This window comes from Telmatherina bonti, assembly GCF_933228915.1.
Source record: "Telmatherina bonti genome assembly, chromosome: 14".
NCBI classification, from domain to species: domain Eukaryota; kingdom Metazoa; phylum Chordata; class Actinopteri; order Atheriniformes; family Telmatherinidae; genus Telmatherina; species Telmatherina bonti.
This window is the reverse complement of record NC_136612.1, coordinates 39,572,694-39,590,514: the sequence shown is the minus strand read 5'-3', so window position 1 is coordinate 39,590,514 and position 17,821 is coordinate 39,572,694. Positions and strand designations below refer to the sequence as shown.

General features: G+C 47.0%; 1 protein-coding gene across 1 annotated transcript; it reads left to right on the top strand.

Moving 5' to 3' along the window:
- Positions 1-4,607: 4,607 nt before the first annotated feature.
- LOC306765706 (aquaporin-1-like) lies at positions 4,608-16,676 on the top strand (the record flags this gene model as incomplete). Its single annotated transcript, XM_079253191.1, has 4 exons — positions 4,608-5,066; positions 5,140-5,298; positions 16,236-16,316; positions 16,512-16,676. 4 exons carry the CDS (start codon positions 4,608-4,610, stop codon positions 16,674-16,676), a joined length of 864 nt encoding a protein of 287 aa, XP_079109317.1.
- Positions 16,677-17,821: the final 1,145 nt, after the last annotated feature.

Genomic DNA, 17,821 nt, shown 5'->3' with positions numbered 1-17,821 from the left:
TCCTGATGGAGCAGGTTAATATCGTTCTTTTCACCGGTTCAAAGTGTAAAGGAGCGGAATAATCTGTCCACATCATGTGCCATTTAAAATGCAAGGGGATATCTGTTTAAACAGACCAGATGAATCTGTTCCTGTTTAATCCTACATGGACCAGATGATTCTGTTCCTGTTTAATCCCATATGGACCAGATGATTCTGTTCCTGTTTAATCCCATATGGACAAGATGATTCTGTTCCTGTTTAATCCCATATGGACAAAATGAATCTGTTCCTGTTTAATCCCATATGGACCAAATGATTCTGTTCCTGTTTAATCCCATATGGACAAAATGAATCTGTTCCTGTTTAATCCCATATGGACAAAATTAATCTGTTCCTGTTTAATCCCATATGGACCAAATGATTCTGTTCCTGTTTAATCCCATATGGACAAAATTAATCTGTTCCTGTTTAATCCCATATGGACAAAATTAATCTGTTCCTGTTTAATCCCATATGGACCAGATGATTCTGTTCCTGTTTAATCCCATATGGACCAGATGATTCTGTTCCTGTTTAATCCCATATGGACCAAATGATTCTGTTCCTGTTTAATCCCATATGGACAAAATGAATCTGTTCCTGTTTAATCCCATATGGACCAAATGATTCTGTTCCTGTTTAATCCCATATGGACAAAATGAATCTGTTCCTGTTTAATCCCATATGGACAAAATTAATCTGTTCCTGTTTAATCCCATATGGACCAAATGATTCTGTTCCTGTTTAATCCCATATGGACAAAATGAATCTGTTCCTGTTTAATCCCATATGGACAAAATTAATCTGTTCCTGTTTAATCCCAGATGGACCATATGATTCTGTTCCTGTTTAATACCAAATGGACCAAATGAATCTGTTCCTGTTTAATCCCATATGGACCAGATGATTCTGTTCCTGTTTAATCCCATATGGACCAGATGATTCTTTTCCTGTTTAATACCAAATGGACCAAATGAATCTGTTCCTGTTTAATCCCATATGGACCAGATGATTCTGTTCCTGTTTAATCCCATATGGACCAGATGATTCTGTTCCTGTTTAATCCCAAATGGACAAGATGATTCTGTTCCTGTTTAATCCCATATGGACAAGATGATTCTGTTCCTGTTTAATCCCATATGGACCAAATGATTCTGTTCCTGTTTAATCCCATATGGACAAAATGATTCTGTTCCTGTTTAATCCCATATGGACAAAATGAATCTGTTCCTGTTTAATCCCATATGGACCAGATGATTCTGTTTCTGTTTAATCCCATATGGACCAGATGATTCTGTTCCTGTTTAATCCCATATGGACAAGATGATTCTGTTCCTGTTTAATCCTACATGGACCAGATGATTCTGTTTCTGTTTAATCCCATATGGACCAGATGATTCTGTTCCTGTTTAATCCCAAATGGACCATATGATTCTTTTCCTGTTTAATACCAAATGAACCAAATGAATCTGTTCCTGTTTAATCCCATATGGACCAGATGAATCTGTTCCTGTTTAATCCCATATGGACCAGATGATTCTGTTCCTGTTTAATCCCAAATGGACCATATGATTCTGTTCCTGTTTAATCCCATATGGACCAGATGATTCTGTTTCTGTTTAATCCTACATGGACCAAATGATTCTGTTTCTGTTTAATCCCATATGGACCATATGATTCTGTTCCTGTTTAATCCCATATGGACCAGATGATTCTGTTCCTGTTTAATCCTACATGGACCAGATGATACTGTTCCTGTTTAATACCAAATGGACAAGATGATTCTGTTCCTGTTTAATCCTACATGGACCAAATGATTCTGTTTCTGTTTAATCCCATATGGACCAGATGATTCTGTTCCTGTTTAATCCCATATGGACCAGATGATTCTGTTCCTGTTTAATCCTACATGGACCAGATGATTCTGTTCCTGTTTAATCCCATATGGACCAGATGATTCTGTTCCTGTTTAATCCTACATGGACCAGATGATTCTGTTCCTGTTTAATCCCATATGGACAAGATGATTCTGTTCCTGTTTAATCCCATATGGACAAGATGATTCTGTTCCTGTTTAATCCCAAATGGACCATATGATTCTGTTTCTGTTTAATCCCATATGGACCAGATGATTCTGTTCCTGTTTAATCCCATATGGACCAGATGATTCTGTTCCTGTTTAATCCTATATGGACCAGATGATTCTGTTCCTGTTTAATCCCATATGGACCAGATGATTCTGTTCCTGTTTAATCCTACATGGACCAGATGATTCTGTTCCTGTTTAATCCCATATGGACCAGATGATTCTGTTCCCGTTTAATCCCATATGGACCAGATGATTCTATTCCTGTTTAATCCCATATGGACAAGACGATTCTATTCCTGTTTAATCCCATATGGACCAGATGAATCTGTTCCTGTTTAATCCCATATGGACAAAATGAATCTGTTCCTGTTTAATCCGAGATGGACCATATGATTCTGTTCCTGTTTAATACCAAATGGACCAAATGAATCTGTTCCTGTTTAATCCCATATGGACCAGATGATTCTGTTCCTGTTTAATCCCATATGGACAAGATGATTCTGTTCCTGTTTAATCCCATATGGACCAGATGATTCTGTTCCTGTTTAATCCCATATGGACAAGATGATTCTGTTCCTGTTTAATGCCATATGGACCAGATGATTCTGTTCCTGTTTAATCCCAAATGGACCATATGATTCTGTTCCTGTTTAATACCAAATGGACAAGATGATTCTGTTCCTGTTTAATCCCATATGGACAAAATGAATCTGTTCCTGTTTAATCCCAAATGGACCAGATGATTCTGTTCCTGTTTAATCCCATATGGACCAGATGATTCTGTTCCTGTTTAATCCTACATGGACCAGATGAATCTATTCCTGTTTAATCCCATATGGACAAAATTAATCTGTTCCTGTTTAATCCTATATGGACCAGATGATTCTGTTCCTGTTTAATCCCATATGGACCAGATGAATCTGTTCCTGTTTAATCCTATATGGACCAGATGATTCTGTTCCTGTTTAATCCTACATGGACCAGATGATTCTGTTCCTGTTTAATCCCATATGGACCAGATGATTCTGTTCCTGTTTAATCCCATATGGACAAAATGAATCTGTCCCTGTTTAATCCCATATGGACAAGATGATTCTTTTCCTGTTTAATCCCATATGGACAAAATGAATCTGTCCCTGTTTAATCCCAGATGGACAAGATGATTCTGTTCCTGTTTAATCCTACATAGACCATATGATTCTGTTCCTGTTTAATCCCATATGTAGAGGTCGAACGCCTTCTCCAGGTCCACAAAGCACATGTAGACTGGTTGGGCAAATTCTCATGCCCCCTCCAGGACCCCAAAGAGGGTATAGAGCTGGTCCACTGTTCCGCGACCAGGACGAAAGCCACACTGCTCCTCCTCAATCCGGGATTCGACTATCCGGCGGACCCTCCTCTCCAGGACCCCTGAATAGACCTTACCAGGGAGGCTGAGGAGTGTGATTCCCCTGTAATTGGAACACACCCTCCGGTCCCCCTTCTTAAAAAGGGGAGCCTTAAGAAACTCCGGGCGGGACCGCCCACCTGTACCTGTCCAGATCGGTGCGGGACAGGACCGCCCACCTGTACCTGTCCAGATCGGTCTGGGACGGGACCGCCCACCTGTACCTGTCCAGATCGGTGCGGGACAGGACCGCCCACCTGTACCTGTCCAGATCGGTCTGGGACAGGACCGCCCACCTGTACCTGTCCAGATCGGTCTGGGACAGGACCGCCCACCTGTACCTGTCCAGATCGGTCTGGGACAGGACCGCCCACCTGTACCTGTCCAGATCGGTGCGGGACAGGACCGCCCACCTGTACCTGTCCAGATCGGTCTGGGACAGGACCGCCCACCTGTACCTGTCCAGATCGGTGCGGGACAGGACCGCCCACCTGTACCTGTCCAGATCGGTCTGGGACAGGACCGCCCACCTGTACCTGTCCAGATCGGTGCGGGACAGGACCGCCCACCTGTACCTGTCCAGATCGGTCTGGGACGGGACCACCCACCTGTACCTGTCCAGATCGGTGCGGGACAGGACCGCCCACCTGTACCTGTCCAGATCAGTCTGGGACAGGACCGCCCACCTGTACCTGTCCAGATCGGTCTGGGACAGGACCGCCCACCTGTACCTGTCCAGATCGGTGTGGGACAAGACCGCCCACCTGTACCTGTCCAGATCGGTCTGGGACGGGACCGCCCACCTGTACCTGTCCAGACCTGTACCTGTCCAGATTGGTGCAGGACGGGACCGCCCACCTGTACCTGTCCAGATCGGTGTGGGACGGGACCGCCCACCTGTACCTGTCCAGATCGGGACAGGAGCTTTATAAGAAACCTCACACTGCGGGGCGAGCAGGAGAGCCTTTCTTTACCTGAACCAGCACACCTTTCGAACAGGTAGGACAGCTCTGTTTAGACTCAGTATAGTTTCCAGCTTTTCTGCACAAACACACACACAGACACACACACCTGCTGTTGACATCCAGGTATTCTGCTCCAGGTGAGAGGATGTGGGTTCGTCGTTGTCTTCGTCTAGTCCTGGCTGATATCCTGACCCCATCCTGCTTACATCACTTCCTGAGGGAGTTTCTGGGCACCACCCTCTTCCTCACTTCCAGTCTATCATCTGTCCTGTTGCTGTCTGGAGAAAAATTAGTTGATTTGAGGTCAGCTGACTTCCTAACCAATCAGAGCCGCCCGTATGCAGGTCGGTCTGGACCGGGACACCTCTCACCTGCCTGTCCCATGCAGGTAGTTCTTATCTTTGGTCTGTCTGTTGCCATGGCATCACTCTGTGTGGGGGGGGCAGTTCACTTGAACCCAGCTGTTTCCATGGCGATGGCTTTGACTTTGAGGCTGCGCCTATGGAGGGCCATTCTGTATGTGATCAGTCAGCTGCTGGGGGGTGTGGCTTCTGCAGCGCTGTTGCTGGGACTGAATGGAGATGTGACACCTGTTCTTAACCAGGTGAGTTTTGACCCCGGTCTTGACAGCCAATCATGGAGCAGGCTTTCATTTCATCAAGTTGTTCTGATTTCAGGTCTCTTCCGGGATCAGGCTGCAGCAGGCTGTCACCGTGGAAACCCTTGTGACTCTCCAGATGGTCCTGGTTATCATGGCAACCACTGATGTCAGACTACCCACCATTGTATCTCCTCTGTTGGTTGGCCTAGCGGTCAGTCTGGGTCACATGGTAGCTGTAAGTACCACCTGCTGTGAATTACGACCCATACATCACTACTGGCAGATATGTGGAGGTGAAAAGCAACACATGTGACGTGACTGCATCAGCGTACATGTTCACGATGTAATGTGACAGCATCCGCGTAAATGTACACGACATGACGGGACGGCATCCGCGTACACACGACGTCATGCGAATGAATCCGCGTACATGTACAAGACGTGATGCAACTGAATCCGCGTACATGTACAAGACGTGATGCAACTGAATCCGCGTACATTTAAACAACGTGATGCGACTGAATCCGCGTACAAATGACGTGATGCGACTGAATCCGCGTACAAATGACGTGATGCGACTGAATCCGCGTACATTTAAACAACGTGATGCAACTGAATCCGCGTACATGTACACGATGTGATACGAATGAATCCGCGTACATGTTCACGATGTGATACGAATGAATCCACGTACATGTTCACGATGTGATACGAATGAATCCGCGTACATGTTCACGATGTGATGCGACTGCATCCGCGTATATGTTCACGATGTGACGCGACTGCATCCGCGTATATGTTCACGATGTGACGCGACTGCATCCGCGTATATGTACACAATGTGACGGAACTGCATCCGCGAACATGTACACAATGTGACGGAACTGCATCTGCATGCATGACGTGATGCGACTGCATCCGCGCACATGTATGCGATGTGATGAAACTGCATCCGCGTACACACGGCGTGATGCGACTGATACCGCGTACATGTTCATGACGTGATGCGACTGCATCTGCATACACACAACGTGATGCAACTGAATCGACGTACATGTACACAAAGTGATAAGACTGAATCAGCGTAAATGTACACGACATGATGCAACTGCATCCGAGTACACAATTTTACGCAACTGTATCTGAGTACATGTACACAACGAGATGCGACTGCATCCACGTACATGTACATGACGTGATGCGACTGCATCCGCGTACATGTACACAACGTGACGCGAGTGCATCTTCGTGCACGACGTGATGCGACTGTATCCACGTACATGTACACGATGTTTCGCAACTGCATCTGAGTACGTGTACACGACGTGATGCGACTGCATCCACGTACATGTACATGACGTGATGCGACTGCATCTGCATACACACAACGTGATGCAACTGAATCGACGTACATGTACACAAAGTGATAAGACTGAATCAGCGTAAATGTACACGACATGATGCAACTGCATTCGAGTACACAATTTTACGCAACTGTATCTGAGTACATGTACACAACGAGATGCGACTGCATCCACGTACATGTACATGACGTGATGCGACTGCATCCGCGTACATGTACACAACGTGACGCGAGTGCATCTGCGTGCACGACGTGATGCGACTGCATCCGCATATATGTACACGACGTGATGCGACTGCATCCGCATATATGTACACGATGTGACGCGACTGCATCCGCGTACATGTACACAATGTGACGCAGCTGCATCTGCGTGCACGACGTGTTGCGACTGCATCCTCGTACATGACATGACGCAACTGCATCTGAGTACATGTACAAGACGTGACGCGACTGCATCTGAGTACATGTACACAACGTGATGCAACTGCATCTGAGTACATGTACACAACGTGATGCAACTGCATCCGAGTACATGTACACAACGTGATGCAACTGCATCTGAGTACATGTACACGACGTGATGCGACTGCATCCGCATACATGTACACAACGTGATGCGACTGCATCCTAGTACATGTACACAATGTGATGCGACTGCATCCTAGTACATGTACACGACGTGATGCAACTGCATCCGAGTACAAGTACACGACGTGATGCAACTGCATCCGTGTACATGTACACGTCGTGATGCGACTGCATCCGTGTACATGTACACAACGTGATGCGACTGCATCCGAGTACATGTACACAACGTGATGCGACTGCATCCGTGTACATGTACACAACGTGATGCGACTGCATCCGCGTACATGTACACAACATGATGCGACTGCATCCGCGTACATGTACACAACGTAATGCAACTGCATCCGTGTACATGTACACGTCGTGATGCGACTGCATCCGCGTACATGTACACAACATGATGCGACTGCATCCGAGTACATGTACACAACATGATGCGACTGCATCCGCATACATGTACACAACATGATGCGACTGCATCCGCATACATGTACACAACATGATGCGACTGCATCCGCGTACATGTACACGTCGTGATGCGACTGCATCCGAGTACATGTACACAACATGATGCGACTGCATCCGCATACATGTACACAACATGATGCGACTGCATCCGCATACATGTACACAACGTGATGCGACTGCATCCGAGTACATGTACACAACGTGATGCGACTGCATCCGCGTACATGTACACAACGTGATGCAACTGCATCCGCGTACATGTACACAACATGATGCGACTGCATCCACATACATGTACACAACATGATGCGACTGCATCCGCGTACATGTACACAACATGATGCGACTGCATCCGAGTACATGTACACAACATGATGCGACTGCATCCGCATACATGTACACAACATGATGCGACTGCATCCGCGTACATGTACACAACATGATGCGACTGCATCCGCGTACATGTACACAACATGATGCGACTGCATCCGCGTACATGTACACAACATGATGCGACTGCATCCGCGTACATGTACACAACATGATGCGACTGCATCCGCATACATGTACACAACATGATGCGACTGCATCCGCGTACATGTACACAACATGATGCGACTGCATCCGCATACATGTACACAACGTGATGCGACTGCATCCGAGTACATGTACACAACGTGATGCGACTGCATCCGAGTACATGTATACAACGTGATGCGACTGCATCCGAGTACATGTACACAACATGATGCGACTGCATCCGCATACATGTACACAACGTGATGCGACTGCATCCGCGTACATGTACACAACATGATGCGACTGCATCCGAGTACATGTACACAACGTGATGCGACTGCATCCGAGTACATGTACACAACGTGATGCGACTGCATCCGAGTACATGTATACAACGTGATGCGACTGCATCCGAGTACATGTACACAACATGATGCGACTGCATCCGCATACATGTACACAACGTGATGCGACTGCATCCGCGTACATGTACACAACATGATGCGACTGCATCCGAGTACATGTACACAACGTGATGCGACTGCATCCGAGTACATGTACACAACGTGATGCGACTGCATCCGAGTACATGTACACAACGTGATGAGACTGCATCCTAGTACATGTACACAACGTGATGCGACTGCATCCGCGTACATGTACACAACATGATGCGACTGCAACCGAGTACATGTACACAACATGATGCGACTGCATCCGCATACATGTACACAACGTGATGCGACTGCATCCGCGTACATGTACACGACGTGATGCGACTGCATCCGAGTACATGTACACAACGTGATGCGACTGCATCCGAGTACATGTACACAACGTGATGCGACTGCATCCGAGTACATGTACACAACATGATGCGACTGCATCCGCATACATGTACACAACGTGATGCGACTGCATCCGCGTACATGTACACAACATGATGCGACTGCATCCGAGTACATGTACACAACATGATGCGACTGCATCCGCATACATGTACACAACGTGATGCGACTGCATCCGAGTACATGTACACAACATGATGCGACTGCATCCGAGTACATGTACACAACATGATGCGACTGCATCCGCATACATGTACACAACATGATGCGACTGCATCCGCATACATGTACACAACATGATGCGACTGCGTCCGCATACATGTACACAACATGATGCGACTGCATCCGCATACATGTACACAACATGATGCGACTGCATCCGCATACATGTACACAACATGATGCGACTGCATCCGAGTACATGTACACAACATGATGCGACTGCATCCGAGTACATGTACACAACATGATGCGACTGCATCCGCATACATGTACACAACATGATGCGACTGCATCCGAGTACATGTACACAACATGATGCGACTGCATCCGCATACATGTACACAACATGATGAGACTGCATCCGCATACATGTACACAACATGATGCGACTGCATCCGCATACATGTACACAACGTGATGCGACTGCATCCGCATACATGTACACAACGTGATGCGACTGCATCCGAGTACATGTACACAACATGATGCGACTGCATCCGCGTACATGTACACAACATGATGCGACTGCATCCGAGTACATGTACACAACATGATGCGACTGCATCCGCATACATGTACACAACGTGATGCGACTGCATCCGCATACATGTACACAACATGATGCGACTGCATCCGCATACATGTACACAACATGATGCGACTGCATCCGCATACATGTACACAACATGATGCGACTGCATCCGCATACATGTACACAACGTGATGCGACTGCATCCGAGTACATGTACACAACATGATGCGACTGCATCCGCGTACATGTACACAACATGATGCGACTGCATCCGAGTACATGTACACAACATGATGCGACTGCATCCGCATACATGTACACAACGTGATGCAACTGCATCCGCATACATGTACACAACATGATGCGACTGCATCCGCGTACATGTACACAACATGATGCGACTGCATCCGCGTACATGTACACAACATGATGCGACTGCATCCGAGTACATGTACACAACATGATGCGACTGCATCCGCATACATGTACACAACATGATGCGACTGCATCCGCATACATGTACACAACATGATGCGACTTCATCCGCATACATGTACACAACATGATGCGACTGCATCCGCATACATGTACACAACATGATGCGACTGCATCCGCATACATGTACACAACGTGATGTGACTGCATCCGCGTACATGTACACAACGTGATGCGACTGCATCCGCGTACATGTACACAACATGATGCTACTGCATCCGCATACATGTACACAAAATGATACGACTGCATCCGCATACATGTACACAACGTGATGCGACTGCATCCGAGTACATGTACACAACGTGATGCGACTGCATCCGCATACATGTACACAACATGATGCGACTGCATCCGAGTACATGTACACAACGTGATGCGACTGCATCCGCATACATGTACACAACATGATGCGACTGCATCCGAGTACATGTACACAACGTGATGCGACTGCATCCGCATACATGTACACAACATGATGCGACTGCATCCGAGTACATGTACACAACATGATGCGACTGCATCCGCATACATGTACACAACATGATGCGACTGCATCCGCATACATGTACACAACGTAACACAACTGAATCCGCGTACATGTACACAACGTGATGCGACTGCATCCGAGTACATGTACACAACATGATGCGACTGCATCCGCATACATGTACACAACATGATGCGACTGCATCCGCATACATGTACACAACATGATGCGACTGCATCCGCATACATGTACACAACATGATGCGACTGCATCCGCATACATGTACACAACATGATGCGACTGCATCCGCATACATGTACACAACATGATGCGACTGCATCCGTGTACATGTACACAACGTGATGCGACTGCATCCGAGTACATGTACACAACGTGATGCGACTGCATCCGCGTACATGTACACAACGTGATGCAACTGCATCCGTGTACATGTACACGTCGTGATGCGACTGCATCCGAGTACATGTACACAACGTGATGCGACTGCATCCGCGTACATGTACACAACATGATGCGACTGCATCCGAGTACATGTACACAACATGATGCGAATGCATCCGCGTACATGTACACAACATGATGCGACTGCATCCGCATACATGTACACAACATGATGCGACTGCATCCGCGTACATGTACACAACATGATGCGACTGCATCCGAGTACATGTACACAACATGATGCGACTGCATCCGCATACATGTACACAACATGATGCGACTGCATCCGCATACATGTACACAACGTGATGCGACTGCATCCGAGTACATGTACACAACGTGATGCGACTGCATCCGAGTACATGTACACAACGTGATGCGACTGCATCCGAGTACATGTACACAACGTGATGCGACTGCATCCGCGTACATGTACACAACATGATGCGACTGCATCCGAGTACATGTACACAACATGATGCGACTGCATCCGCATACATGTACACAACGTGATGCGACTGCATCCGAGTACATGTACACAACATGATGCGACTGCATCCGAGTACATGTACACAACATGATGCGACTGCATCCGAGTACATGTACACAACATGATGCGACTGCATCCGCATACATGTACACAACATGATGCGACTGCATCCACATACATGTACACAACATGATGCGACTGCATCCGCATACATGTACACAACATGATGCGACTGCATCCGCATACATGTACAAAACATGATGCGACTGCATCCGAGTACATGTACACAACATGATGCGACTGCATCCGCATACATGTACACAACATGATGCGACTGCATCCGCATACATGTACACAACATGATGCGACTGCATCCGCGTACATGTACACAACATGATGCGACTGCATCCGCATACATGTACACAACATGATGCGACTGCATCCGAGTACATGTACACAACATGATGCGACTGCATCCGAGTACATGTACACAACATGATGCGACTGCATCCGCTTACATGTACACAACATGATGCGACTGCATCCGCGTACATGTACACAACATGATGCGACTGCATCCGCGTACATGTACACAACATGATGCGACTGCATCCGCATACATGTACACAACGTGATGCGACTGCATCCGCGCACATGTATGCGATGTGATGAAACTGCATCCGCGTACACACGGCGTGATGCGACTGATACCGCGTACATGTTCATGACGTGATGCGACTGCATCTGCATACACACAACGTGATGCAACTGAATCGACGTACATGTACACAAAGTGATAAGACTGAATCAGCGTAAATGTACACGACATGATGCAACTGCATCCGAGTACACAATTTTACGCAACTGTATCTGAGTACATGTACACAACGAGATGCGACTGCATCCACGTACATGTACATGACGTGATGCGACTGCATCCGCGTACATGTACACAACGTGACGCGAGTGCATCTTCGTGCACGACGTGATGCGACTGTATCCACGTACATGTACACGATGTTTCGCAACTGCATCTGAGTACGTGTACACGACGTGATGCGACTGCATCCACGTACATGTACATGACGTGATGCGACTGCATCCGCGTACATGTACACAACGTGACGCGAGTGCATCTGCGTGCACGACGTGATGCGACTGTATCCACGTACATGTACACGATGTTTCGCAACTGCATCTGAGTACATGTACACGACGTGATGCGACTGCATCCGCATATATGTACACGACGTGATGCGACTACATCCGCATATATGTACACGATGTGACGCGACTGCATCCTCGTACATGACATGACGCAACTGCATCTGAGTACATGTACAAGACGTGACGCGACTGCATCTGAGTACATGTACACGACGTGATGCAACTGCATCCGAGTACATGTACACGACGTGATGCAACTGCATCCGAGTACAAGTACACGACGTGATGCGACTGCATCCGTGTACATGTACACGTCGTGATGCGACTGCATCCGTGTACATGTACACAATGTGATGCGACTGCATCCGAGTACATGTACACAACGTGATGCGACTGCATCCGAGTACATGTACACAACGTGATGCGACTGCATCCGAGTACATGTACACAACGTGATGCAACTGCATCTGAGTACATGTACACGACGTGATGCGACTGCATCCGAGTACATGTACACAATGTGATGCGACTGCATCCGAGTACATGTACACGACGTGATGCAACTGCATCCGAGTACAAGTACACGACGTGATGCAACTGCATCCGTGTACATGTACACGTCGTGATGCGACTGCATCTGAGTACATGTACACAACGTGATGCGACTGCATCCGTGTACATGTACACAACGTGATGCGACTGCATCCGAGTACATGTACACAACGTGATGCGACTGCATCCGCGTACATGTACACAACGTGATGCAACTGCATCCGTGTACATGTAAACGTCGTGATGCGACTGCATCCGAGTACATGTACACAACGTGATGTGACTGCATCCGCGTACATGTACACAACATGATGCGACTGCATCCGCATACATGTACACAACATGATGCGACTGCATCCGCATACATGTACACAACATGATGCGACTGCATCCGAGTACATGTACACAACATGATGCGACTGCATCCGAGTACATGTACACAACATGATGCGACTGCATCCGCATACATGTACACAACATGATGCGACTGCATCCGCGTACATGTACACAACATGATGCGACTGCATCCGCGTACATGTACACAACATGATGCGACTGCATCCGCATACATGTACACAACATGATGCGACTGCATCCGCGTACATGTACACAACATGATGCGACTGCATCCGCATACATGTACACAACATGATGCGACTGCATCCGAGTACATGTACACAACATGATGCGACTGCATCCGCATACATGTACACAACATGATGCGACTGCATCCGCATACATGTACACAACATGATGCGACTGCATCCGCATACATGTACACAACATGATGCGACTGCATCCGCATACATGTACACAACGTGATTCGACTGCATCCGAGTACATGTACACAACATGATGCGACTGCATCCGAGTACATGTACACAACATGATGCGACTGCATCCCCATACATGTACACAACGTGATGTGACTGCATCCGCGTACATGTACACAACATGATGCGACTGCATCCGAGTACATGTACACAACATGATGCGACTGCATCCGCATACATGTACACAACGTGATGCGACTTCATCCGCATACATGTACACAACATGATGCGACTGCATCCGCATACATGTACACAACGTGATGCGACTGCATCCGCGTACATGTACACAACATGATGCGACTGCATCCGCATACATGTACACAAAATGATACGACTGCATCCGCATACATGTACACAACGTGATGCGACTGCATCCGAGTACATGTACACAACATGATGCGACTGCATCCGCATACATGTACACAACATGATGCGACTGCATCCGCATACATGTACACAACATGATGTGACTGCATCCGCATACATGTACACAAAATGATGCGACTGCATCCGAGTACATGTACACAACATGATGCGACTGCATCCGCATACATGTACACAACATGATGCGACTGCATCCGCATACATGTACACAACATGATGCGACTGCATCCGCATACATGTACACAAAATGATACGACTGCATCCGCATACATGTACACAACGTGATGCGACTGCATCCGAGTACATGTACACAACATGATGCGACTGCATCCGCATACATGTACACAACATGATGCGACTGCATCCGCATACATGTACACAACATGATGCGACTGCATCCGCATACATGTACACAAAATGATGCGACTGCATCCGAGTACATGTACACAACATGATGCGACTGCATCCGCATACATGTACACAACATGATGCGACTGCATCCGCATACATGTACACAACGTGACACAACTGAATCCGCGTACATGTACACAACGTGATGAGACTGCATCCGCATACATGTACACAACGTGATGCGACTGCATCCGCGTACATGTACACAACGTGACGCGACGGCATCCGCGTACATGTACACAACGTGATGAGACTGCATCCTAGTACATGTACACAACGTGATGAGACTGCATCCTAGTACATGTACACAACGTGATGCGACTGCATCCTAGTACATGTGCACGACGTGATGCGACTGCATCCTAGTACATGTACACGACGTGATGCGACGGCATCCGCGTACATGTACACAACGTGATGAGACTGCATCCTAGTACATGTACACAACGTGATGCGACTGCATCCTAGTACATGTACACAACGTGATGCGACTGCATCCTAGTACATGTACACGACGTGATGCGACGGCATCCGCGTACATGTACACAACGTGATGAGACTGCATCCTAGTACATGTACACAACGTGATGAGACTGCATCCTAGTACATGTACACAACGTGATGCGACTGCATCCGCATACATGTACACAACATGATGCGACTGCATCCTAGTACATGTACACGACGTGATGCGACGGCATCCGCGTACATGTACACAACGTGATGAGACTGCATCCTAGTACATGTACACAACATGATGCGACTGCATCCTAGTACATGTACACGACGTGATGCAACTGCATCCCAGTACATGTACTCAATGTGTCGCGACTGCATCCGCGTACATCATGTGACGCAACTGCATCCACGTACATGTACACGATGTGATGCGACTGCATCCGCGTTTATGTACACAACGTTATGTGATGGCATCCGCGTACATGTACACAACGTGATGCGACGCGTACATCACCTTCTCAACTTGTATGCGAATGCTGTCGCGTACATGTACACGACTGCATCGGCATACACATAAATGACTTTAGAATAGAATAGAATAGAATAGAATAGAATAGAATGGGTGAACAGAGCATTCCAGAGGCCCATCAGTCCGATAGTCCCCCCTTCTCCTTTCCACAACGACAGAAGGTCCACACAACACCTGCAGAGAAGCAGGTCCCCCGAAGTTTGCTACCTGGTAGTGTCCAGTCCACACCCCGGTGCCCCAGTTGCGTGTCCCGGGAATCAGAGCCCGCTCCTCCCGATACACCCCCTTCAAAGCCCAGCCCCCCTGTACCACCCATGTGCCTCATGTCTATATTCTCCTGTATATCTCGTGTCTCAGGTGGGTGTGACAGGTTGTGGGATGAATCCAGCGCGGTCCTTTGGTCCTGCTGTGGTCACGCTCACCTTCAACAACCACTGGGTCCGTGTGCACACACCTACACAGCTACACACGTACACAGCTACACAGCTTCACAACTACACAGCTACACACCTACACAGATACACACCTACACACTTACACACCTTCACACCTACACACTACACACCTACAGAGCTACACACCTACCCACCTACACACTTATACACCTGAGTGTCCTGATTGTCTATCCTGCAGGTGTTCTGGCTGGGACCTTGTCTTGGGGCGTGTCTTGCTGGTGTTCTGAATGACTTGTTGCTACGACCCCGTTGGCGTTGCCCTGGAGACTGGTGGGCAGAGTTAAAAGAGCTGTATGTGATTTCAGAAAGAGAGCAACAGATGGCACTCTCACACCTGCCCTAAGAGCAGCTCTATTGTAACCATTCATGTTTGGAAAATCCTGGATATCAGCACAGGTTGTGTTCCCATGATGCATTGGGGCAGTTCTCTGTCAAGTGTTACAAATTTGTTCAATAAATTGAGTTTAAGAAAATCCCTGTGGTTTATTTCTGGCATCTAACATTTGTCCTTGTTCTGTCCACATGTCCACAACTCGTGTGACTGACTGTTAATATATTGAGTTAATCTGTCTGTCTCTGTTTCGAATATTTTTCTGATTATTCACCTGTCCTAATGTTTTCTGAAAAAAAAGAGTTGAGAAAAAATATGATGAAGACGTGGTGACGACGTGAAGATGTGATGAAGAGGTGATGATGACGCGATGAAGACGTGATGAAGATGTGATGAAGATGTGATGAAGATGTAATGAAGATGTGATGAAGACGTGATGAAGACGTGATGAAGACGTGATGAAGATGTGATGAAGATGTGATGAAGATGTGATGAAGACGTGATGAAGATGTGATGAAGACGTGATGAAGACGTGATGAAGACGTGATGAAGATGTAATGAAGATGTGACGAAGATGTGATGAAGACGTGATGAAGATGTGATGAAGACGTGATGAAGACGTGATGAAGACGTGATGAAGATGTAATGAAGATGTGACGAAGAAATGATGAAGACGTGATGAAGACGTGATGAAGACGTGATGAAGATGTAATGAAGATGTGATGAAGATGTGATGAAGACGTGATGAAGACGTGATGAAGACGTGATGAAGACGTGATGAAGATGTAATGAAGATGTGACGAAGAAATGATGAAGACGTGATGAAGACGTGATGAAGATGTGATGAAGATGTGATGAAGATGTGATGAAGACGTGATGAAGATGTGATGAAGACGTGATGAAGACGTGATGAAGACGTGATGAAGATGTAATGAAGATGTGATGAAGATGTGATGAAGATGTGATGAAGATGTGACGAAGAAATGATGAAGACGTGATGAAGACGTGATGAAGACGTGATGAAGATGTAATGAAGATGTGATGAAGATGTGATGAAGACGTGATGAAGATGTGATGAAGACGTGATGAAGACGTGATGAAGACGTGATGAAGATGTAATGAAGATGTGACGAAGAAATGATGAAGACGTGATGAAG